Source organism: Callorhinus ursinus, unplaced genomic scaffold, assembly GCF_003265705.2.
Source record: "Callorhinus ursinus isolate GAN/ISIS: 27379988/994484 unplaced genomic scaffold, GSC_fseal_2.0 scaffold48, whole genome shotgun sequence".
In the NCBI taxonomy this organism is placed as follows: Eukaryota; Metazoa; Chordata; class Mammalia; order Carnivora; family Otariidae; genus Callorhinus; species Callorhinus ursinus.
In genome coordinates this window covers 6,448,558-6,472,605 of record NW_027397110.1, presented here as the reverse complement: position 1 = coordinate 6,472,605, position 24,048 = coordinate 6,448,558, and the positions used below count along the sequence as shown (strand labels likewise).

The window sequence follows — 24,048 nt, the reverse complement described above, 5'->3', positions numbered from 1 at the left end:
CCTCTCCCTCCGTCCCTCCCCCTCCACTTGCATGCTCTCTCTAAAATAATAACAATGACAATAATAATAACAAAGCAGCTACCCAATCACTGTCTATCACACTGTCTTATTTTAACTATGTGCATGGATTTGTTCCCAGCACCTAACAGATACCCACTTAATACTGGTTGAATGGACAAGGGGAGGGTGCTAGTAACTAGGGCTGGACGCCCGCACTGGCATGGCCACACTTGGGTTTCAGAAACATCATTTCAGAGCACAGGACAGACCACAGGGTAGCAAGACCAATCACGATGCTACCGGAGAAAAGATGATGGTCTGGACGGGGGAGGGAGGTGGTGACAATGAAGATAGGAGAGAGATTTGAATTATTTAGTTAATAAAAACAACAGGATATAGTGAGTGCCTGGACAGGAGTAACAGGGGAGGGGAAAGGGGAGAGAGGGGTCTGGGATGGCTCCAAGGTTTTTGTATGGGGCAGAAGACAGCATGGAACCAGCGAGGGGACACTAGTGTCTGCATATTTTGGTTTAGAGTGAGGACACTGGCAGGTGGATAGACAGCTCTCAAACCTGAGTTCTAAGTGCCATTAGGTGATGTTCGCATTCAGAAAGCATTCTCCCTTCTCAAAGTGGAGGCCGTCCTTTAGACGGTCGGGCTGGGATAAGCAACACCAGTGGCAGGACCCCGAGGTGACTGCCCTCTGGAGGTCATGTGTTTGTCTCAAGAGGCACCCACACTGAGACACATGCACAACAAAACCTTCCATGATGCCATCTACCAAGGGCAGAGCCCGTTGCAATGGTCCCCCCAGCACACCACACCATAAAGAGCTACTGGGGCCAGCAATTCAGATTGGCCATCCATCTCTCACCCATTAATGTTCTCACAGAAACGATATAAAGTAGCGGATGGAACAAAGCTGTCACTCAGTCTCATTACCAAAACACATTTTCACCCCTCTCTTCAATTCTTTTATGCAAAGTTAAAATTCTAACCAGTATTTTCATAACTGATTTTCAATTATATGTTTTAAAACAAGTACTTTTAAGTGGTATCCAAAGGCCCAGGTCCTACCACTAAACATCTGTTGCTCATTACATATCTCTTAAGAGACCCTGCTGGTTACAGGTTCACCCCGCACTGCACTGAGCAGCCATGTGTCAGGCACTACGGCGGGCTCAGTTGGGAATACAGTCACAATACATGGCGCTAAGTGGCACAACTAGGGTAAGGGGAGTGCTGGGGACTTGCTGTCTGGGGAACCAGGTGACAGGTGAGCTGGTTTGTTTTTAAATGTGCTTTTCATGAACAACAGTGTTTAAAATGCCCAGGCCTGCTGGGAGGTGCAGTCTTGTTTCGGCAAACAAACATTATCATTTTTGAGGGGCTGCCTTTTCAAAGCATTAATACATTTTGATTTCTTCCAGAAGGAACTCTACCTAGGAAACAAACAAAGAGAACCAACTGGCAACTCTCCTGTTGCTTATGTTAATGAACTATTATCCCACCAACTTTTAGTTTTTTTTTTTAAGATTTTATTTATTTATTCATAAGAGACAGAGAGCGAGAAAGGCAGAGGGAGAAGCAGGCTCCCCGCTCAGCGGGGAGCTCAATGCGGGATTCGATCCCAGGACCCTGGGATCATGACCTGAGTCGAAGGCTGACGCTTAACGACTGAGCCACCCAGGCGCCCAGCTTTACGTAGTTTTTGAACAACAACAAAAACAACTTGCAAGTGAACCAAAGCCTTATACCTGAGACCTGACATGCCTCAACCAAGATTTAAACCTCACAGACACAATTTTCAAAGTCTAGAACCAGCCAGCACCTCACGGAGCCCGTCACAAGGAGTACACCTGCGAGTTAAATGAACACAGACATTTTCCTAGAAAGTCTTCCACTGGCCACTTAGTGAAAACCCGTAAGAAATGAAATGCCTCCAGAGTTGATGTCGCTGCAGCTGGGTCCCAGTCCCATCTTGAAGTTTGTTCTTTCAGACGGAAACGTGTCATTGTGTTGACCTTGGTCCCATGCATCTGCTTATGTGGCAGCTCTTCAGTGCTATTCTCACAAGGCACATTCCTAGACAGCAGTCTGCTGCCAACATATTCAGATGAAGTGTCAGCTCAGAAGCGCACACAGCCAAAATCACTCCCCTGTACCTGGCTTACCAGGACAGGGTCATACGGGGCTGAGTTCTTTCTCGTCGGCTTGATTTCTACCCAGTGAGCTTAATGACAGGGACGCATCTCCACTAAAACAACAAATGAGGACACCTTCCAGGACTGACACCAGCTCACAGCACTTACATCCTTTACAACCACCTCAGCTCAAAAGCCTCTAGGAATCATTTACTGCCCACCAAGGAAGCTACCTGAGCTCCAGCAAAGTTAATTTAACCCCAACAGTCCTCTGGCACCAGCCTATTTATAGATGGGAAAACTTTATCTAAGAGCTCTCCAAAAGTCTCACTTAGGTGGCACTCCTGAAGAAAGGGCTTCCCTATATCCACACTTTCCAGATAACTGAGTTTTCAGACTTGGGAAGTTATGCACAGAAAAATGACAAATTGAAGGGAAACATTAAAATTCCAAATTAATGATCAATGGACATAAAACATAAAAATTAATAGGGAACAACAGCAATATCACTAATACAAGAAATAAAATTTAAAGGAAGAAATTAAAAATTAAAAAATATCTAATGTTGCTGAGGTTATAATGGGCTCGCATGTATCTGTGGATGATCGCAGCTCAGTATGATCCTTTTTGGTTAAACCACAAGATGATGCCTACCAAAACCCATAAAATATTCACACTTTCTGACTTAGCAGTTTAACATCTGGAGATTTTTCCTTAACTAAAACTCCACGAATAGAAATATTTACTACTACATAAAAAATAGTAACCAGAAGCCTCAATGTCTAACAGTGCAGGAGTACTTGGCTAAATTATGTTACATACATGTTAAAACAAAATACCATAAGTTACTATGCAAGTTAAAATTACAAAATTAAGTGAAAAAAGCAATACAGCCTTGTGTCTCTAGTTAATGGCAGAGACTCTCTGGGTCTGGATCCTGACTCAATTTCATCCAGGAGGAAGCCCACCTCAGAGGGCTGCTTTGCGGTTTAAATGTGAGAATTCACGCACAGTGCTTGGAAAGCACTCAATTCATGTTAGCAGTTGTTACTATGCTATATCTAGTAAAACAAGCACATGGACAAAATCTAGAAAAGAGGCAAATTTATTGGGTTATCAGGATTGTGGCTTTCTTCTACCTATAGTTCTAGTAGTTTTACAGTATGAGCAACATTGTTATCATTTACTCTTATGTAAATAATACGTAATTCTCTCATAAAAGGTATTTTACCTTTTCAGGACTCAGGAGTTAAGACTGTGCCTCAAGCCCATGGACATGCCCGGCGCCCCCTCTAAACCCTGTGGCCAGTCTGTTAAGCCTGCTCTTCTGTCCTTTCCTGTTGCTTTCTGTGAGTGGAACTGTCTCAGACCCTCCAAAAATAAGCATCCGTGCATAGTGACAATCTGAACCTCAGAACCCATCTGACCTCAAAGTAAAGTGCACGCACTTTGTCTAGTCTCAGTTCAACACAGAGAGGCCTGAAGCTACATCCTGGAACTCTGAGAAAATGGGGTGCTACCATGCACAAGACAGCTTTTTCCAGGCCCCAAAAAGCAAATGTTTCATATTAGCTCTCTCACCATAATTAAATGCAATTTGGTATTCCACTGTGTTGTCAATAATGTCAATGTCTTGAAAAATTATTAGAAAGCCAAAAGTAGCAAATGACCTCTTCTGTGCCCCCTCCCGTTCCCAACCATATTACAGGCAATAATTATAATGGTAGCTTAATGTCTGATAGCTCTTCAGAGTTCTCTATGTAGGACTAAAAAAAAACAGACAGATCTCATGATTTCCTATTTCCTCCTACTTTCTTGCAACCCGGATTAAGTTTCCTGGTTTTACATTTATGCAAAAAGCTAAATAAAAACCCACCAGTCCTTATGAAAAGTACTGTACTAGAGACCCAAAGTGCCAACGACCTGAACATGCATGCAGATTCGGCTGGGCTGCTTTCACACCTAGTAGTTTCTTCTGCCTGCTACACATTAGCTACAAAACAAAGGTCTCCCTTCCCTTGACCTCAATCCCCTCTTTGCGGTTACTGGTGTCTTACCCAGCCCACCCCGTCGGCCAACCTGCCCGCTGAATGGGAAACCTCAGCTTTATCCCTCACTTCCCTTTACCTGCCACACCTAATCGGTTTCTGAATTCTATCGACTTTAAATTCCAAAACGATCCTAGTACGTGTCCACTCCTTCCGGTTCCCTTCTCTGCCCTTCAGCCCTCAGCATCTCTAGAGAGATCAATGCCACAGCCTCTCAACCAGTGGACCTGCTTCTTCCCTTCCCCCCCCCCCCGTTTTGCCCAAGTTGCCTTTATAAGCCACAAACCTGATCATGTGATACTACACGCTCAGCACTGCTGGTGGTTTCCCACTGCCCATAAATTAAAGGCTCAACACTTAGGCTACAACAGAGCCCTCTGCAGTCCTCATATACGTATTAGCTATTTTAGGGGGTGAGGGGGGAGGTGGAGTGTGGTTGCTCTGAATCATTCTATGAATTCTTAATTATTTTGGATCTCCCTTACAGCGCTGACCCAACAAAAATGTTTATTTAAAAAAAATAACTTTATTACTGGGTAGCCTCTTTACTTTGGCCTTAGGTAATTACTATCAAAAAATGACCAACTCCCAAGAACACTAATGCTTTTACTTAATGTGCAAGGCAGATTTTACTCCCTTCCTTCTGCCTCCTCTCCTCTGAACGATCTAACTCCCGAGAACGTCTGTGTGGGCTGCTGCTAGATCATAAGACACTAATTAACACTGCACCCTAAATACCACACACCTTGCCCCCCACAAACGTGAGTTCCCACAAGAGTAAAAATGCAAAGAAAATGGCTGTTTCCTATGCAGGGCAACTTCCCTTCCTGGGAAGAAACGCTAGTTATGCTGGCTTGGAACGCTACGTGAACTACAGCTAAGTGGGTGAACAGGAACACATCTTCACTAGAACACGTAAGGACACCACCCTAGGACAGATACTGGCCCACAGCACTGGCCCAACATTTCTCTATGTAGCTTCCAAAGAGTCACTCATGGTCCTAACAACCTTCTTTACAACAGGCACTATCAGCTTCCATATTTTATAGATCAAGAAGGTGAAGCACAGAGGCTAAGTGCCGTGAGCAAGTGACCAGCTGGGAATGCCAAGTGCTGGAATTCACACGAAGCAATGTGACTCCAGGACTCTCACCTAACACCCACCTCCCCAGCTGCTGAGCAGAATGGCCAAGGCAGAAAGGTGAGGAGGATCTCTGAGGGCACCATTAAGCTGAGTGGATTTTCCCTTACCGGACTTCTTTTCAATAAACAGGAAGACGGGGAAAAAATGGGCCTGCAGTTGGTGGCCTTCAGGGTCCTACAAAATTGGCCTTGGGCTGTGGTAAGAGGTTAGGCCAGGGGGCGGGGGGGAAGCTCCATTTTTCTTACCAGTATGGAATAAAGGAAGCTGTACGTACGTCCTGGAAAATTCAAGCGCTCATGTGGGAACCGTGGGGCAAGGCGTCACTTTCTGTGTGAATCGCATAAACCTTCCTGACAAGGTCCAGGAGCCTTGCTGCCAAGTACTGTTCCTCACACGCCAACAACCGTGGGACTTGGGGCCAAGGCTCCCCGACCTGTGAAGGGAGCTAAGGGCCCTTACAGCATTTTAACTTCAGATTTGTATTGGTTTTCTAGCAAGGACTCAGACAGCTGTTGAATTGAAATGAATACCTACTTTTGCATGCTATTTGGTCATGTTAGCTCTTTTAACACATTATCAGTAACTAGTGTTAACAGCTCAGGGATGAATTATTTGGCCTGGTATATATAGTGACCTGTCAATATTCTTGTTTATGGTCGTTTACCTTTAGCATTTTCAAATAATCTATCCTTTATACATTTTATTTATTTATTTATTTTGAGAGCATGGGGCAAGAGGGAGGCAGAGGTGCAGAAGGAGATGGAGAGAGAGAATCCTAAGCAGGCTCCGTTCCCAGCCCAGCACGAGATCATGAGACCTCAGACCCCGAGATATGACCTGAGCCGAAATCAAGAGTTGGACACTTAACCGACTGTACTACCCAGGTGGTTCCTATAAGTTTTATTTTAAAATCAGGTATAAAGCTTCTCTCATCATCCTTCCATCCCTAAAAGAAATAAAGAAATACTATAGGAAAACTCTTTCAATTTGTCACAATTTATTCTGTAACATTATATAAGCAGTAAAATTCCAAAACTGCAAATTTCATGATACTTCTTTAGAATTTAGAAAAACCAAATCCTGAGAGAAAAACGACACTTTTCTCTGGAGGTTTAGTCTCAAGGTCATCACTACGTGATATAAAAGAGAGAGCACACAGGTAGTACTAAGAAGAATAGGTAATCAGATAATCATACAACTTTGAAAGTCACAGGAACAGAGGGATGAATGAACCCTGGTGCCTGCATGTGTTAATACAGTCAGGCTGGGACAGCAGTGTGAGCTGTGGCAACGCAGATCAAGTGACAGCTTCCAGAGGGGACAGGAGAGGAAAGAGTGTGAGGAAGCCAGGGGAGGGGAAAAGGGAGGGAGGATGAGGAGAGGGGACAGGGGAGGGTTGGTCTCTGCTTTTGAGAGGGGACAGGGGAGGGTCAGTCACCGTGGGGCAGGTGTGTCTGGCAAGTCAAAAGCAGAGACCAGGAGTTTCCGTGGGAAGGCTTCAGCAGGACCTTGGTGGTGGCAGCATCCTTGGGTGGGTGGCCGCCTACTACTAACTTAGGGAGCACAGATGGAAATTCAGGGAGCATATAGGATAACGCCTTTATTTCACACATAACCAGAGAGGCTAACTGATCTGTTTTTGATGTTCTAACATGCAGTTACATTTTCATAATGTCACAGATATATTAATACTTTTACACTTGCCAAATCAGGTTTTTTGTCACAGTTTAAAGTAAATTAGAGATGGAGGACGGATCTATTTAAACTTGTGTTAAAAATAAACTTCAGGGGGGCGCCTGGGTGGCTCAGTCATTAAGCGTCTGCCTTCGGCTCAGGTCATGGTCCCAGGGTCCTGGGATCGAGCCCCACATCGGGCTCCCTGCTCCACGGGGAGTCTACTTCTCCCTCTCCCACTCCCCCTGCTTGGGTTCCCTCTCTCGCTGTGTCTCTCTCTGTCAAATAAATAAAGAAAATCTTCATAAAATAAATAAATAAATAAACAAACTTCAGGGGTGCCTGGCTGGCTCAGTCAGAAGGGCATGTGGCTCTTGATCTCAGGGGTTGTGAGTTCGAGCCCCACGTTGGGTGTAGAGATTAAATAAAACTTGAAAAAAAAAACTTTACATATAATCCTTAATATACTGATCAAAAGAAAATTAACCCAAATCCAGTTAACATACACAAATTCCCACGGAGGCTGTTAAGGATCTGTTTGGAAGGGGAGCTGTCAGCCCAGGTGGTGGTGGAAAGAAGGGAAAGGAATAAACACAGGCCAGCTCTCCTGAGAGCAGAGGACACTAGAGATCCCTGTCTGCCGCCACAATCCTGAACCCTGAAGGCCTTCACATTCCTAAATGTAGCAAACATGACTTTTATATACCAAGTTATACGTATGTCTGTTTAAGAGGAAGTGCCTCTGTCACACCATCCACAGCAGACAAGAGGTCACTGTGGGCTCACATATACAATCAGACCAAGATAAAAAGGCAGAGGTCAAAGTCAGACAAAACCAAAGAGGACTTGCAGAAATGAAAGGAATAAGTTCCCCCTCAGAAAAGGAAGGGGAGTGAAGGCCATCTGCTGGAACAGGAATGTTCTAGTTTTCCACAATTTTCACAGTATGACACTTACAGGGAGGGAGTTACTGTCTCTCGAGGACTTCATATTATTTTGTTATAGTATCATGCTTGTCAAAACACCTGATAAATACATGGGCCAAAACGGATCTCTAATGAAATATATGTGGCCTTATCTCAACATGATAGGGTTGGGAGCATGCTTATTAAGTGGACTGAAATTGAAAGCATCTGCTAAAACCTAAGATAAAACTAGACTCAAAGTGGCCTTGACAAATTGAAATAGCATCTATCAAATTAAATAAGAGAAGGCAAGTTAGTGTAATTTTAATTTGTTCTCAAGTACATCAGGAAAAGAAGAATATAAACTGGGCAAATAAGACAGAAAAAGATCTTGGGCGCCTGGGCGGCTCAGATGGTTGGGTGTCTGCCTTCAGCTCAAGTCATGATCCCAGGGTCCTGGGATCGAGTCCCGCATTGGGCTCCTTGCTCAGCAGGGAGTCTGCTTCTCCCTCTCCCTCTGTCTCTCCCCCTGCTTGTTCTCTCTGTCTCTCTCATAAGTGAATAAATAAAATCTTAAAAAAAAAAAAAAGACAGAAAAAGATCTTGTAGTCATAGTGGAATCAGTCAGCTCAAAAAGCCAAAGCAGCACTTTTTTTTAAACCATTTTTAAAATCAGCGCATCCCTGGGCTATACCACCTGAGCGTGTGTCGCTAAAGCCAAGTCATCCTTTATTCTGAGGGTAATGGGATGATCGTCTCCCTTCCCATCTCACTGGGTGGCTTGTGGGAATAAAACAGATGTGAAAGTGTACTGAGAAATTAAATTCAATACACAAAGCTAGCATTCTATTCTAAAACAGAGATGTTACATAAAATGGAATCGAGGGAAGAGAAAAGTCTAGTATTTTTTTTCTTAAAGCATTCTTTTTTTTTTTTAAGATTCTATTTATTTATTTGACAGAGACAGCGAGAGAGGGAATACAAGCAGGGGGAGCTGGAGAGGGAGAAGCAGGCTCCCCGCTGAGCAGGGAGCCCAAGAAGGGCCTTGATCCCGGGACCCTGGGATCATGACCTAAGCTGAAGGCAGATGCCTAACGACTGAGCCATCCAGCCACCGCCAAATTTTAGTATTTTTAAAGGGCCCTGGCATCGTGTGAGTACAATATAAGGAAATAAGCATAAAGCTACAGTCTGAGATTTATTTAAGATTTGTCATGAAACTAATATAACGTTATAGGTCAATTATATCTCAATTGAAAAAAAAAAGACTGGTCCATTGTTTGGATTCTGAAACCCATTATTAAAAGAGATGGTGGCATTTGCAGCCCTGGTGGAGCCAACCATAGAACCTCTACTATACAGAAGCAGCCTAGGGACAAAAATACCTGCTTTTATGCCTTTTACCTTTAAAGGAAGCATTCCAACTTTTATCCCTTAGAACATATGATTAATTTGAAGTACTTCTGAAATAGCTGAGGCTGAAATTAATATTTTAAAAAACAAAAAACACTTTCAGTATTCTCTACCTAAATTGCTTCATGTTATCTTAACCACCTAGTGGACAATGCGGGGGGGCGGGGATGGGCAAGAGAGAATGATTTATCATATTCAGCATATCTGTTCTAATTATATAACATGCCAGATTTTACTTTGAGATCAAAGCTGACAAGTAGTAAGCTAAATTGTCACTTTCTAAAGATACAGACTTCCGATTAGGAATTTTAAAAGGCAGGCCTGCCGGTCATCAACCTTTCTGGGACAGAGGGACCACCTGTGGCTTAGGGTGGTCATATTCTCAGGTGCTTTCTTTCTATAAACTAGACCTGGATTGAGACACAGGATTTAGGGATCTGCTGGGCAGGAGCTAACCTGCTGATTACTGGTTACCAATTACTGCTACAGAATGTTCAACAGTTTACACACAGAAGTTACTCTGAGAGATATTAATAATATTCTATGTTGAAATAAAGAAAACACTGGCAGATGGGCAGGGACACACACCTAAAATAACAAATAAACCAAACAAAACAAACCACTAAATATGGCAGGCAGGCCACCAAATGAGGCAAGATGATGACTGATAGACTAGGGAGTACTCAGAGTTGACTATTTAAAGAATTTTGTACTTTAGGGTCTTAAATGTTATGTCTCTTTAAGACTTTCGTATTGTAAAATGTCACCGTGTCTAAGAAGCAAATCTATTCCAAACCTGGGGATCGGGAGTGACTATGGTGACGGAGAGGGAAGGAGGGAGGAAAAAACCTCATGTGGTGGGGGAGGGTCTTAGAGGGAAAGCAAGCTCCTCGTGTGACTGAATTAGAATGTTCTAATATAAAAAAATATATATGTAAACTTCATATTAACTACATTTTTTACTGTAGTTTATAGCCTTGACTTCCTTTTTATCAGACACTCTTATAAATTCTGGAAACAAGGCAATGATAAAAATATAATGCTTTTGGTGGGGGAAGTACAGGGGGTGAGCAAAAGAACAGTATAAAGTATCCAAGAATACCATGATCCAGGCTGATACGATACTTCTTCACTATGATTGAAAATCATCGGTATATTCGTCAAGTATGGTAAATTCTAAATATAAATCAATACAAAAACTCTTATGTAATTAAGTATCAGAGACTGAACATACATTTCCACTTCTTTTCCCTTCCCACAAAGATAAAGGGATAAACTTATACGACAACTTCACGAGGACAACCAAGAACGGGAAAGGGAAAACACACGAGAGATGTCCCCGTTTCCGGATGCTGGCAATCGGACAAAGAGGGCGCGACCCAGCGGTCTGAACGGCACAGAAGAGGAATGAGCGCAGGAGAGGGGTCACTAGAAAGAACACCAGGCACCGAGTGGCACAGAGCCTGGGAAGCAGGTGTCTCAGAAAGTGGGGCCAGAAACCAGGTCATTAGCTCAAAATTTTAAGAGGAGTTAGGTCCTTAACCCAGCCCAATTCAAGCAGTTAGCGGTCCCCGCAACAGGGATGTTCAGAGAAGAAAGATGTTTTGAGAATGTCAGAAATGAAGATAAATAAATAAATAGTTAGATGGTACAGCGGAAAAGAGCGTGGAGAAATTAGAACAAAAAGGCAGAGAGAGAGAGAGAGAGAGAGAGAGAGAGAGAACCCAGGAGAGAAAAGGTAAAGCCAGAGGACTGATCCAGGAGGTACCTAATTCACAGGATTCCAGAAAGAACAGAGAAAACAGAGGGAAGGAAATTATCCAAGAAACAACACATGACAAACTTCCCCAAGTGGGAGATGGGAGACAGGAGTTTACAGACGGCAAGATCTCCCAGGGGGAGCAGCACAGCGAGTGAAGAGACCCACCCCAAGGGAAACCGAGAAGATCCTCAAACCCTCCAGAGGAGAAAGGTGGTACACACACTCACACTAAGGACCGAAAACCATGCACGGCTCCCGTCCCCTCCAATGCGGCGCCAGAAGCTCGAGGACAAGTCAGGAGCCAGGACTCCCAAGACAGTGAGAGAAAACTGTTTCAAATCTAGAATTCTATACTCAACCAACCCTCAAGTAAACATGAGGATGGGACAGACTCATATTCCCATACAAGCCAAGATCTCGGGAAACTCCTTGGGGATGATGCACAGCGTTAAATGAGGGCGCAGACTAAGAAAGGCAAAGACATGGGGTTCAGGAAACAGCACTCGCTGGAGGAAAGAAGGGAGTGACAATGATGACGAACACCCCAGGATAACAGTTATGAAACTAACCTAAAGAATGAACATTCTGTTGTCAAGTTTGAATTAGAGAGATGTGGTCCGAGAAAAGCTGTAACGACATGAATTAATAATTCTAGAGAAATGAAGAGTTTCAGAAGAAAGGCGATAGAATCATAGCACACTTTGTAAGCATTACAGAGTCAGATGTTGAAAAATGGGGGAAAAGGATCAATAAGCAAAACAAATAGCAGCAAAAGCTCACTGTGTAGAAAGCAAGGAAAGCGGCAGAGCAGCCGGCAGGCGGGTTCGAGCAGGGGAAGAGCAGGGACGCTCGCTCTGCTACGCCGTGCTGCCTGAACACGACTCTGTAACCTAGGGACCCGTATTCCCGATAAAAATCAAAGTTAAACAAATCTTACAAATTACTTCATTTTCCGTCCACCGTGTGGGCCTAGGGGCTCTAATCTGGAGGCATTACCACGTGACGCCGAAGAGTAAATGGCAAGGCTGGGCGGAGTAATGGAGGAAGGAACAGGGAGAGCGAGCCCGGCAGGGGGCGCCATACTCACCATCTCTCTGGCTATTTCCAGCGCCTCCTGCAGGCCGTAGAGCCGGCCGCAGACCAGGTAGATTCCATTGGCCCAGAGAATACAACCCTCATGGACCCAAAATTCATTGCTGTCAAGAGGTAGTTCAGGGATTTGTAACTCCAGCTCGGGGCCACCTTCTGAAGTGGTGGGCACGGAGGGCTTTGAGTCCAAAGCAGTCTTTTCACTGCTGCCCTCGGCGGTGGCTTTCTTACAAGGGAGCCCCCGGGACAGGGCCCGAGGGCCGCCGCCGCAGTCTTCCGAGCGGTGTCGCCGCTTAAACCTGGGGTGGGCGGCCAGGCTCCTCTGCTCCTTCTGAAGCTGCTCCTCCTCCTCCTCAGTGTCCGTCTTGCAGCCGTTCGAAGCGCTTTTGTGCCGTACCTTCACTTTGCTCTGCATCTCCGTGGCCCGCTTGGCAGGCGGGTTCTTCGGGAGAGTGGCTGCATAATCTTGCGGATAAAAGGGTCCAAAGAGGTCGCCCATGTTCCGGTAACTGGCCCACTTGCCACACAGACAGCAAACCAGGTGCCCCATAACAGAAGACTCGGTCACAACGGGGCCCTGCAGCACGAAGGACGAAGCTGGGAGCGCCTTGCTTTCAGTGCTGCTGGGTGGTGGGGTCAGAGACCTCTGCCCCTTCCGGCCCCTCACCAATTTGGTCTGTTCTTCCTCTTCGGCATTGATGATTGTACAAACGGCTCCAAGTTCACACTTATTTACTACATGGATATAAGGGAAAAAAGACTTGTTCTTGGCATCGGTTTTATCCAGTGGCTGGGTGGCATACTTCAGTTTGATCTCCGGTTCTTGGGGCTCCACGATGGGGACTGCTTGTTTGGTTTTCCGCTTCCTCGGCTGTGCCCCAGGCTTCCTTCTCTCCCGCCTCTGCCTCTGCTTTTTTGGCTTTGGCTCTCCATCTGCGGAAGCTTCTGGTATCTGGGGGGGCTGCGGGGGTGGAGGCGGTGGTTGCTGCTTCTTTTGCTTGTTCACGCTACCAATGGGCCGCCCCTTCTTCTTTCCTGAGGGGAAGTACCCCTTCGGGGGGAAACCCTCTTGTTTGGGGGAAATTGTCACTGTGTCGTTCTCCTTCTCTTCAGCCTTGGGGTTTGCCTCAGGGGCCGACACGCCCGCGGGAGGTACATTCTTTGAGTCAGGAAAGATTAAAGGTGCAGTCCCACCAAGGGAACCATCTGGTCTCCCTTGGTTACTCCCAGGCTTCTGTGAGGTCACGGATGTCATGGTGCCAGGGGGGTCCTTTCCAGCAGTGACCGTGTCGGGGTGTGTCTCAGTCTTCACTCTGTCATCCCCACTGCCACGCCACTCCTCTGCAGACCTCGGCAGGGGCTTTTCAATGTTCAACTCCTGGCTTGTGGGACACACTACGTCAGACACCAGCTCACCTTTTCTCTTCTCCATCTCGGCATCCTGAACAGCAACGCTCCCGCCTTCGGGAGGGCCGCTCTTCAAAGACAGTATGTCATCGAGAGTGACCGTGTCTCCCCCAGCCTCTGCGCTGTTCGAGGATGCACTCCTCCTAATATTGGGGGACGTGATCTTCTGAACTATAGCTTCCAATTTCAACCCCCGGCCTTTCCGGGGGGGCAGTATTTTGGTCTTAGCAGGACTTGTGAGGGTAACAGCGGGGCAGTTTCTACTATCTGGACTTGGAAGGTCCTTGGCGGATTCTCTCTTAGGGACAGATTTGACATCCTGACTGTGAGACAGATGCCCATAGGAATTGAATGCTCTATCGGCGCCTTCTTTTGGTGGGTGAAGGAGGCGCCCTTTATCTTCGGTGTTACTGTTCTTCACATCTTGTGACTGCCTCTTGCTGGGAATGGGAGAGATAAAGGAACGCACACGCCTCCGCATGATTAAGGGGTTTTGAGACGAATGATCCTCTTGGCCTGGAAGCCTGAGCATAACATTACTAGGTTTGGATGACTGTGGCGTGTCGGCGAGCCCATGTCCGTCAGCCTCGTGGGGCGGCCCATACCTCTTCTGATTGGACATTCCCGGAGGACCGCTGCTTTTGGCTGGAGAAGTCTGCCGAGAAAGATCCCAACAAGATTCTTGTTGCAACTTCTGGGAGCCATGCTTCAATTCAATGCCTTTGTTAGACAGACCATCACTAGATATGAGGCAGCGCCCCCCTTCCTGACCGCTGGGGTCATGGTAAGTCCCCATCGGTGGGCCATACATCATACCATCTTTGTCATTTTTCAGGGGGCTCCGCACTCTGTCAAGAAACTGCTGCTGCCTTGGGCTCTTCCGTGGCCCCTCCTGCCTGTGCTGGGCTGCGGCGATCACTCCCTGAGCAGAACTGCTGCTCCAGTCTTTATATTCCTCTTGTTGCTGTTGGTACATCTGTCTCTTGTAATGGAGCTGAGAGTTCAAGCCTGCACTGGGGTCCCCATAAGCATGAGCCCGAGTGTTGGTGTGGTAAGCAGAGGCCAGGCTCTCCGAGTTGGGAGAGAAGGGAGCGTGTAAAGAACTCCGGTTGGCCCTCTCTGAATAGGTCATGTGCGGGTTCATGTGATGAGGGTCTCCGCCTGGGCCTCTGCTCCTCCCAGGAGACATCTTCAGTTTTTCTGAGAAGTCATGATACTGCGAAGGGGACCGACCCCTCATACCCTCCCGACCACCGACTCTGCCAGGGACCCGCCGCATTGGCGTGGGTCTGCTGTCTTGGGGGCCATAGTCTGAGACGGAATCGTGGGCTGCCCCAGGGCTGGCGTTGCCTCGGTAAGACTCGTGCTTGATGCTAGCAGGATGGCAGTGGTCTCCGGATTTCTTGTTGTTGAAACTAGCTTGAGATTTGGATTGTTCAAAGTCTTCCTCTTTTATCTGCCCGCTCTGGGATTTCAGCTTTGTTTCCATGGATACCAACCCACCTGGAAGAATGACCGACTGACTTAAACTTGGATTGAGCCGTTCACTCCTCCCAAGTCTGGTGTCGGCACCCATGTGTCCCAGTGAGTGAGCCCCCGGGTCCCTGACAATCTGTCTTAGTGGAGAAATATCACAGATCACTGATCTTCTTTCAGAGAGGGAACCCCCGGGCTCATGGGCCGATGACTGAGGCTCTATTTCAAACTTTCTGGGAATCGGATAGTCAGCCAAATTGATCTGTTTCATTTCGGGAGCCGTGCCACTTGACTTCCTCTCCCAAGGGCCCCAGTGTGGGTTTTCTAATAGGGACCCGATGCTTTTGTTCAAAAGGCCCCTGCTAGCTAACTCATTGGTTTGACTGACCAAGACATTAGGCCTCGTGGCTCCTTCCAGGCCACCAGCCATGCCCTGATGCTCCTGAGTACTCCTAGAATATCTCCTGTCAGGGTGGTGGTGGTAACCCTGAAGCACTTCCTGCAGGAGGCTGGGGAACTTCTCGTTTCTCCCCTTTCGCTCCCCGTGGCCAGAGAAATCCCCCTTATCTTGGCCTGTAGGGTACTGAGGAAAGCTACTGACATTTCTCGGCACGGCTGACCCGAGACTATCTCTGTAACTATAGCGCAGGCTTCCAGGGGATTTGCTGGGCTCGCTCCTGCCTATAAAGCCCGAGCCCATCGCAGAGTGCCCGCCCTGGCCGTTTCCCTCTCCATTGTGGTTGGAGTTATTATCTACATTCTTATTTCCTTTGCTCCCTCCCCCGGGGGGCTCTGGCTGTGGGACTGACGGGTGACTGGTTTCCTTTGCCCCTCCAGTGCTGGGGGGCCTCTGAGCGGCTGTGGGATCATCCTCTTGTGAGCCTTTATCTTGCCCACCAGGCTTTTCTACCCGACCTGTCATGGCTTCCCGGGAGACAATCACCCCAACGGTCTTCTCATTGACTTTGGGGTTGCCCTCGGACGACAGCGGTGTGTCCTTAGCACCGGGCGAGGCAGCCTCTTCTCTGGCCGCGGGACTGGCGTTGAGTCTGGGGGCTTCGTTCTGAGTGCCTTGTGCCGGGGAGGAGCCAGCTTTCTCGGAGGCCCCGCCCTTGTACGTGGTGTCAGAGCTGGTGCTCTGGCCACTTAACTGCCTCACACGCTCGCCTGGGTCCTCGGAGCTGCTGGAGCAGCCTCCGTCCAGCGACTCGGCCATGGGGGACTTCAGTTGTTCTTCAGGCTGTGAGGAGCCTTCGGAGTTTGTGCAGCTGTCTGCTTTCTTAGAAGAGGAGGAGGGCCTCTTGGAGGTCTTCTTCTGAGGGGTCAGGGCATCGGAGAGTAGCATGTGCTGCACGGTATTCGGAAGATTGGCCACTTGAGTACTCAGGGCACTCAAACTACTCAGCCCAGGATCCGTCAGTCGCTTTTCCGGCACTCCTTCTAGTCCAAACCCTTTGAAGCCCGCAGCATGAGAATTAGGACTGGGCATCATTGAGGGGGTCGGGCTGAGCTGGGGCATCAACTGCAAAATTCTGTTCCTAGAACCCATGGGCACGCTGCCTTGCCCACACTGGAGGTTCTCCCCACCCTGCATCAGAGGAGACGGGGTGGAGCTACAGCTTGGAGACTGAACCACAGAGGCCGCTGGGGAAGGGTTCGAGATGGGGCTGAAGTTCTGGTGGAACTGCATGGGGGACCTCACAGGAACCTCAGGCTGGCTGTACTGTCCCACCTGGGCCTGCAGGGGCAGCTTGGTGGCAGCGTTCGCGTACTGCATCACATGCTGGGGGGGGTGCTGGGGCGGCTGCTGCGCCGGCTGCGGCCCCTGCTGCGGCCCCTGCTGCGTCCCTGGCGGCATCTTCGCCTGCTCGAAGCTTTTCATAGACTGAGGCTGATAGCTGTAATTGGACTGTGTTCCATAGGCCTGGGCGTTAGAACCCACGCCGTGGCCCTCGTACTGGGAGCCGGCATTCACGCTGTAACTGCCGTCGTAGCTCTGGCCAGACTGGCTGAAACGCTGCGGGGAAGGGAAGGAGGAGGAGGCGGCGGCAGCGGAGGACTGGTAGTGTTGGCCGAACTGACCCACGCGCAGCTGGTAGCCGGCAGCGGAGGACGGCAGCGTTGAGGGCCGCGGCATCGGCTGCAGATGGGACGACCCAGATGCCGGCTGGCCGGTGGCTTGAGGCAGAGGCTGATGGGACTGGTAAAGCTGCTGTCTCAACTGCTGTACCTGCTGCTGCTGCTGGCTGGAAGCCTGCTGCGGGTACTGAGCACTGCTCCCTGGAGAGAAAGGGCCTGTGTAATCCTGCTGGTAATGAGACACACCACCAAGGGCAGAGTGCTGTGCCTGAAACTGGCCCACGTGGCCCTCGCTCCCGTACTGATTGCCAAAGCTGCTCCCCTGGGGGGGTCCGTAGCTCTGCACGGGCCCCGAAGGCCTTCGCTGAGGCGGCTGCGGGGTTCCTGTCGTCACGGGGTCTTTGCTGCCTGCCATGTAGTAAAAGTCTCCGGCCTCTTTCCTGAATCCCTGGTAGCCCTGATGGCCGGAGGTCTCGCTAGCCATCGCTGCTGCAGCCGCTGTTCCCCGTCGCCCACCACCACTGCTGCTGCTGCCGCCGCCGCCGCCGCCTGTGCCCCCAAAATTCTGGAACATCTGGGCCTGACGCGGGCTGAACTCCTCTATCCGGGATGAGCCGTGTACCTCCTGTGGGTAGCTCTGCTGGTCTCCGTGGTAACTGCTCTGCTCCCGGAAGGACTGCATACTGTTCAGCAGCACGGCAGCAGGCCAACAGCCCTCCTGGAAATGGAAGAGGAGAGAGAACAATATCAGACACACATCTCCTCCGCACCAAGAAACTCAAGCCTGGGTGATGGAGGGGATACGATAATTCAGATGCCCAGATGAAGGGAACTGGTTTGAATTTCACCTTTTATTTCTTATCCCATCCATTTCTGAAAATGCCAATAAGCAGAGAAATGGCCTCAGGGGTGAGGCAGAAGTCTATGTAAGTATGAAAAGAAACATTCTGGGTAAATACAAATTTGGTACAGAAAATAAAAACAAAAACAACAAAAAACCCACCTCATTATTAAATTCATAAATGAGCCCCCAACATTCAACTGGGTGAAAATATGGGGCTGTGCTATTACTGTTAATTAAAAAAAAAAAAAGCAATTTTTAAGTCAGTCTTCCAGTTATGCTGGGGAGGGTGAGAAAAAACACTTTATCTATTTGCTTTCCTGTATTAGCCCGATCGCCGGACTGAGGTCTCAAATAATGATGAGCGCCAGGCAGCCCCTCTACTGGCTGTCCCTGCCCTCCCCAACTTTGAGAAACAGAACTGGCCCGAGAACAGAAATCAGTCTCTTGTGTCCAAATACACGTTAGTGCAGGTTTCCTGTAATTACCAACTACCTGTGATGACTGGCGACCCCAGGACACTCAACTCCTCTCATTATATGGATTCCTTATTGCTGCAGCAATCTGCACAGACCCAGGCTTAATCTCTTTCTTGACAGGCAGTTGTGTGCAAGGCATTCCTCCCTTCAACCATCTATCGTTAACTCCCAGGGACAAAAGACTAGGCAGCATAAGCCAAAGCAGCAGTGACCATTCTTCCAGATTCTTTCTGGAGCTCTGCAAGAAGTTCCAGCACCTCTAACACCCACATCATGTTTTATTTGCCAATCTAATATTCACAGAGTTATTACTGGCCATTACTGTGAAAGAGGGAATTGAAATGGTCACTCTGGAGGACAGTACAAGATATAGAGGAAAATAAAAATTCATCAAGCTCGGACCTAGACTCATCCCAAAATCATCTGATTGGGTCAACACCTTGCATTACCTTCACTTATGTAATCAGCATGTAATGTACCACTCCTCTTAGATAATTAATCAAGAGATAATTTCATTTTGCCTTTTGCCTGGGCCTATCTCCTTCTCAGAGTCAGCTGAGTAAGACAAGGCCAAACTGCTCCAAAAGTCTTTCAAATCAATTATTTAAAAAAGAAGTTGCAAGAGGTGCCTGTGTGGCTCAGTCAGTTAAGTGTCCAGCTCTTGGTTTCGGCCCAGGTCATAATATGAGGGTTATGAGATCGAGCCCCATGTTGGGCTCCAAGCTGGGCGTAGAGCCTGCTTAAGATTCTCTTTCCCCCTCACGCCCTGCCCCCCCAAAAAAGTTGTGAAATACCTATGGGTTAGGGTAAGTTAGGACAAAGTTTTCCTACAATGGCTTACTAAGCTAGTTTCTTAGTTCCTGCTCAGGAACTAGTAGACAATAAAGTTGCTGGCAGGAAAGTCAGTGATCCTTTTAAAAGGTAAGTTGGATTCCTTGTCCCCAAGCCCAGTGGGAGATCCCCATCTCATTCAAGTGAAGCTGTTCTGGGGGTCCCTATCTCCACCCCATTACCTCCCTGACCTCCTCTCCCGCGGCCCACTGCCCTAGTCCTGCTGTGTCCTGCTCCCGTGACCACCAGAGGCATTTCTACAGAGGAATTTTGCTCTAGCCTCCGATGTGCTTCTCCTGTAGCAGCATGGCTTGCCCCTCTTACTTCCTTCCAGTCCCTGGGCAAATGTCAACTGACTGGTAAGGCCTCCTCTGGCCATCCTATTCAGAACAGCTAACTCCACCCCTGAGGCTGGGCTTTTCCCCGACAGACACAGAAACACTACTTGTATACTATCTGTCTCTCCCCCCACTAGAATGCCAACTTCCTAAAGGCCAGAGACTGTGCCTTGCTGTAATCCTCACGTCATTAAATGGTAAAGAGCACACAGCAGGCATTCTGTGAACCAGCAAATGGTCTAAGAACTAGGCTTTAGAGAACTAGGCTAGAACATACCTACTCAGAGGTGGTGGTGTGGCGGGGAGATGAGAGAGTTGCAGGAAGAGAAAATAGAACATGATCGATCTAAAAGCAGAGCTGGGGGATGCTGAACACCCTGCCTGAAAAATCCTCCAGGCCCAGTTCCAAGGGAAAAAACCCAACTTGAGTCTACATGAGAGCCCTAAAGAGGCTTTGGAGAGTAAACGTGGGTCATGGCTGAAGATGGTCAGTAACTCCAAACTCAGAAAGCTGCCCCACTTCTTCCTGAAATATCTTAAGTCTAAAATAGCTAGATGAGAGTCTACTACTTTGATATTAAGTTTGATTATATAATCACATGACCCAAAGTCATCTTTAAACATTCAAGTACAAACAATCTCAGAATCTAAAGGAAACCGCTTCTCATCATCTTCAAAATGCCGCTGCAACAGACTGCTCTTTTCTGTGTTCCAGTGAATCTGCCGGGCAACAGACCACAGCTTACCGCAGAGCCCGGGACAGGAGCCACCCTTCACACGCACTGTCACTGGCCCTCACGGCACGGACATCCTCATTTTACAGATGATGAGACTGAAGCACAGAGCTCCCAAGGCTCCTGAGCAGCAGGCCCCCTCAGGCCACGTTCCTAGTGCTGCACTACCCGGAGGACCCAGGATGCAGTCAGCGACAGCTGCCGCCTGTCCTGCCAGAGGTCAGCCATGAAAGTGGGTGGCCACCAGCAAGACTTGTCAGCATGTCCCTTCTCTGCCCCCGTCTCACCAGGACCTCCCCCATTATACATCCCACACTGCCGAAAACCTTGTGTCAGCACAGGTGTCTCTCCTGTTTGCGGTGTGCCTCTCTCTTGGCTCTCATGGCCAGTGGCCTTCTCTGCATGATAGAAAGCAGCTGAGATGGGTTACAGTGGACAAAAAGACTACATCTGGAAGTTTAACGAAAACCTTTCTCAAGAGATAACCTCTCCACAAATAAATATTTTACGTTTAATTAATCCTTCCGTAAATAAAATCAGGTTTCTGAAACTCTGTGTACATAAACAATGTTGTCACTTGCTCCAAATTTTTTCTTAGCAGGAGCTTCTAAGAGCTAAAGACCAGTTTAACACCAGCCAGTCCCACCGCATGCTGCCTGGTCCCTGAGAAAACCCTATCTCCACAGGGGCACAGATTTGGGCACGATTCCTCAGAGGTCCATTCCCAGCCCTTCTCTGGAGACTCCCTGTCCTGTAGAATGCCCTTTCTCCCTATTGTTATAGTTCTGGTTTACGGACAAGACGAAAAAGAAAAAATTCCCAGCCAAATACTTCCCGCAGGGTACAGGTCACACTAAAAATTCTTAGTATACATGAAGGATCCGGTCACGAGAAAGTGAATACAAGTTCGTCTGTTTTAGGAGTTCCAAGCAAAGCAATTAGGAAAACCAAGTATACAAGTAATTGAAAACGTCAGCCCCGAGTATCTGTAATTTTAGTATTAGCATTATAAAATAAGCTACTAACAGAGATCATTCCAATACTATCCTATCGTTTTAAAAAAGCAAACATAATCAGCATTGTGATTAGTAATGACAAATGCCTGAATTTCCTTGTTTGAATGAATACAGATGTGGTTAAAGAAAACCTGACACCCCAAAGGAAGTCACCCATGAGGAACTTGTATATGCACTCTGAAAAGAGGTTTGCCCATGCACCTCCCTCCCCAACTCTCCCTTTCCCTGACTTCCCCTTTTGATTTTCTGTTTTCCTAGCTTTCTGAATGGTTTCAGAGGGCTGTGGAGTTGACTAGCAAGGTCCCCAACTTACTGCCTTTGTGTTCACAGCCTAGAGTTCACACACCGACCTCGTGGCAACCACAGCTTCTGCCTGTGGCCTGCTCTCCATCCCGTCACCGGGCCCACGACCTCGCCGTCTTACAGAAGACAACAGTGGCTCTCGTCCTCCTTCCTTCACATGCCCAACACCATCCCACTCCCCAGTCCACTCTTCTCTACAAGTTCTCCAAACTGTCCTCAACACAGGTTCCTCCAAGATCTTTTTAAGCACCTGTTTCCTCTTTCTTAACCACTGTTTTTCTGCTCCTTCTCCTTCCTTGCCTTGAAAAAATGCTTCACTTCTCAAGATAAAAACATGCCCTACACTTCTAGTGATGGCCTCTGCCTGGTGGATTATTGTTTGTCCTCCAGCCTCCCTGCTCACCCATCTCCACGCTGCTCTATGTCCCGGGAGGGGGCACAGTAGGGACCCTAAGAGGCTCCAGTGCCCCTGGCTTCTGGCCCCATCTGGCTGGGAAGAGGCAGGAAGAGTGGGGAGGAAGGATTTGCTGTCTGAGCTCCAACCCTGCAGTCACTGAGGCTGGCGGAGACGGTCCGCCAATGGCCGCGCTGGCAGCCCTGACAGCCACTGTCCCCAGGCCTCAGGAACTGCTTCCTCCTCTTGCCTTCCAGGCCTGGGGGAGTAGCAACTGCTGCTGCTGGTGCAGGAGACTCTATTTTCTCCACCGGTGCCCCCACCCCTGCTCACCCTTTGTAAACAGTCCCAACTCTGCACTGCGGTTAGCTTGGCGTCCTGATGACCCTCCTTCTAAGTCCTCTTCTGCAGAGCAGAAGCTGGGAGCTACTTTCCATAACCCCCTTTCCAGCACGGATGCAAAGAGAAGCACAAGAGAGATTTGGAAATCAGAAGGAAAAGGAGAGCCTGGTAGCCCCGGAGGTGGCTGTGCCAGCAGACGCAGATGCCTGGCAGCTTCCCCGGGAGCTCCTGAGAACCACTCCCCGCGGTACCGCAGCCCGAGATGGTCGGGCACAGCTTCCCTGACCTTCACCCTGTTCTTCCAACAGTGGGATAAACCCTTAATTCCTCCATCAAAACCCTTCACACCTGGAACAGAAAGCTTTCCTTCTCCTGAATGATCCAATTAAATGCTCCTCAAATTATCCAGTGTGAGTGTGCCATCTGTTTCCTACAGGACCCTGACTAATATAGTTCTTCTCTTATTCCTAGGATTTCAGAGTAGGATATTATCACTTGGGGAGTGAGAGACTTCTATTTCATGCAATATGGCATACCAGAGGGACTATGAAACAAAACACCTAGAAATGTCAGAAAAAATGCACACAGCCAAGCTGCAAATAAAAAATGTCCAGGGTTCAAAATCGGGTGGGATACTGAAAACAGAGTGGCAAAGAGGTGCTGGGCTCTGGCCGCCAGGGACGAGATGGGGTGGGGTCTGTGGCACTTACCAACCACATGGCCGTGGTTCTAGTGCCCACGCGGGGCCAGAAGACAAGGCCCCTGGCCCTCTTTAGGTAGTAGTTGGGGGACAGAACAGTCACTTGTGGCTAGAATAACTTCTATAAAGATGACAAAATATATTTATTCTTAGGCCATCACCAACTCATTTTCAGTGTCAAAAATGTTCTTTCCTCAACTGACCCAACTTCCCATCCTCCAGGAAAACCACTCAGCTCTCCGCTGTCCTGAGGAAGAAGCTTTAGAATAACCCCAAACTCATCTCCTCCTGTAATCCTTTATCTTTAAGATGTCACCTAATCCTGCTACTTCTCCACTTCCTGCATTTGCCCTTTACCTCTCCAGCCTTGTCACTGCAGCTTTCAACTTTCTTGGGGAGAATAACAGCTCCACAAGCTCTCTTTCCCAGCACCAATCACCTGGAACAGTTTTTCTTCACCCAAGTCTTGACAGTGTTCCCCTCCCCACATGCCCTGAAGCCCTTTGGCATCTTCTCAACCCAATTTCTGCTCCTTTCCACCGGCTCAAACCGCTCAGTCCCCTCCGGGCCACCTTCCGTTCTCACCACAAAGCCTTCTCTGACGCATCCCTAGGTCCAAAAATTCCTTCCCACTTTGTCAGTCACCTGGCTCTCAGAACCTTAAGAGCTCCAGAAATGTGATCTTCTCTACAACTCTTCCTTAAAGACAAAGAATTCACTGGCTTTTCTCTGCTTAGTGAAAACAAACGTAGTAAAGTACATTTGCCTTTAATCACTACCTAAGGTATGTGCTACTGATGTAATAACAGACCCCATTTATTCTACATGTCACGCACTGTGTGGTTTTACGTATATTTCAACTTATCAGAGATGAGGAAACAAAAAAGATAAATTATATAATTTGCCAAAAGTCACTCTTCTAGGATAAA

At 48.0% G+C, this 24,048-nt stretch overlaps 1 protein-coding gene across 2 annotated transcripts in view; it reads right to left on the bottom strand.

Annotated features, from left to right (window-relative positions):
* TCF20 (transcription factor 20) overlaps window positions 1-24,048 on the bottom strand; it is a 103,672-nt gene that overhangs the window by 38,359 nt on the left and 41,265 nt on the right. For both annotated transcript variants that reach the window (XM_025881495.2, XM_073882672.1), the window contains one exon: window positions 12,178-17,859. In XM_025881495.2, coding sequence (XP_025737280.1) covers window positions 12,178-17,823 — 5,646 coding nt within the window. In that variant the 5' untranslated portion in view covers window positions 17,824-17,859. Of the gene's footprint in view, window positions 1-12,177; window positions 17,860-24,048 lie in introns of those variants that run through there.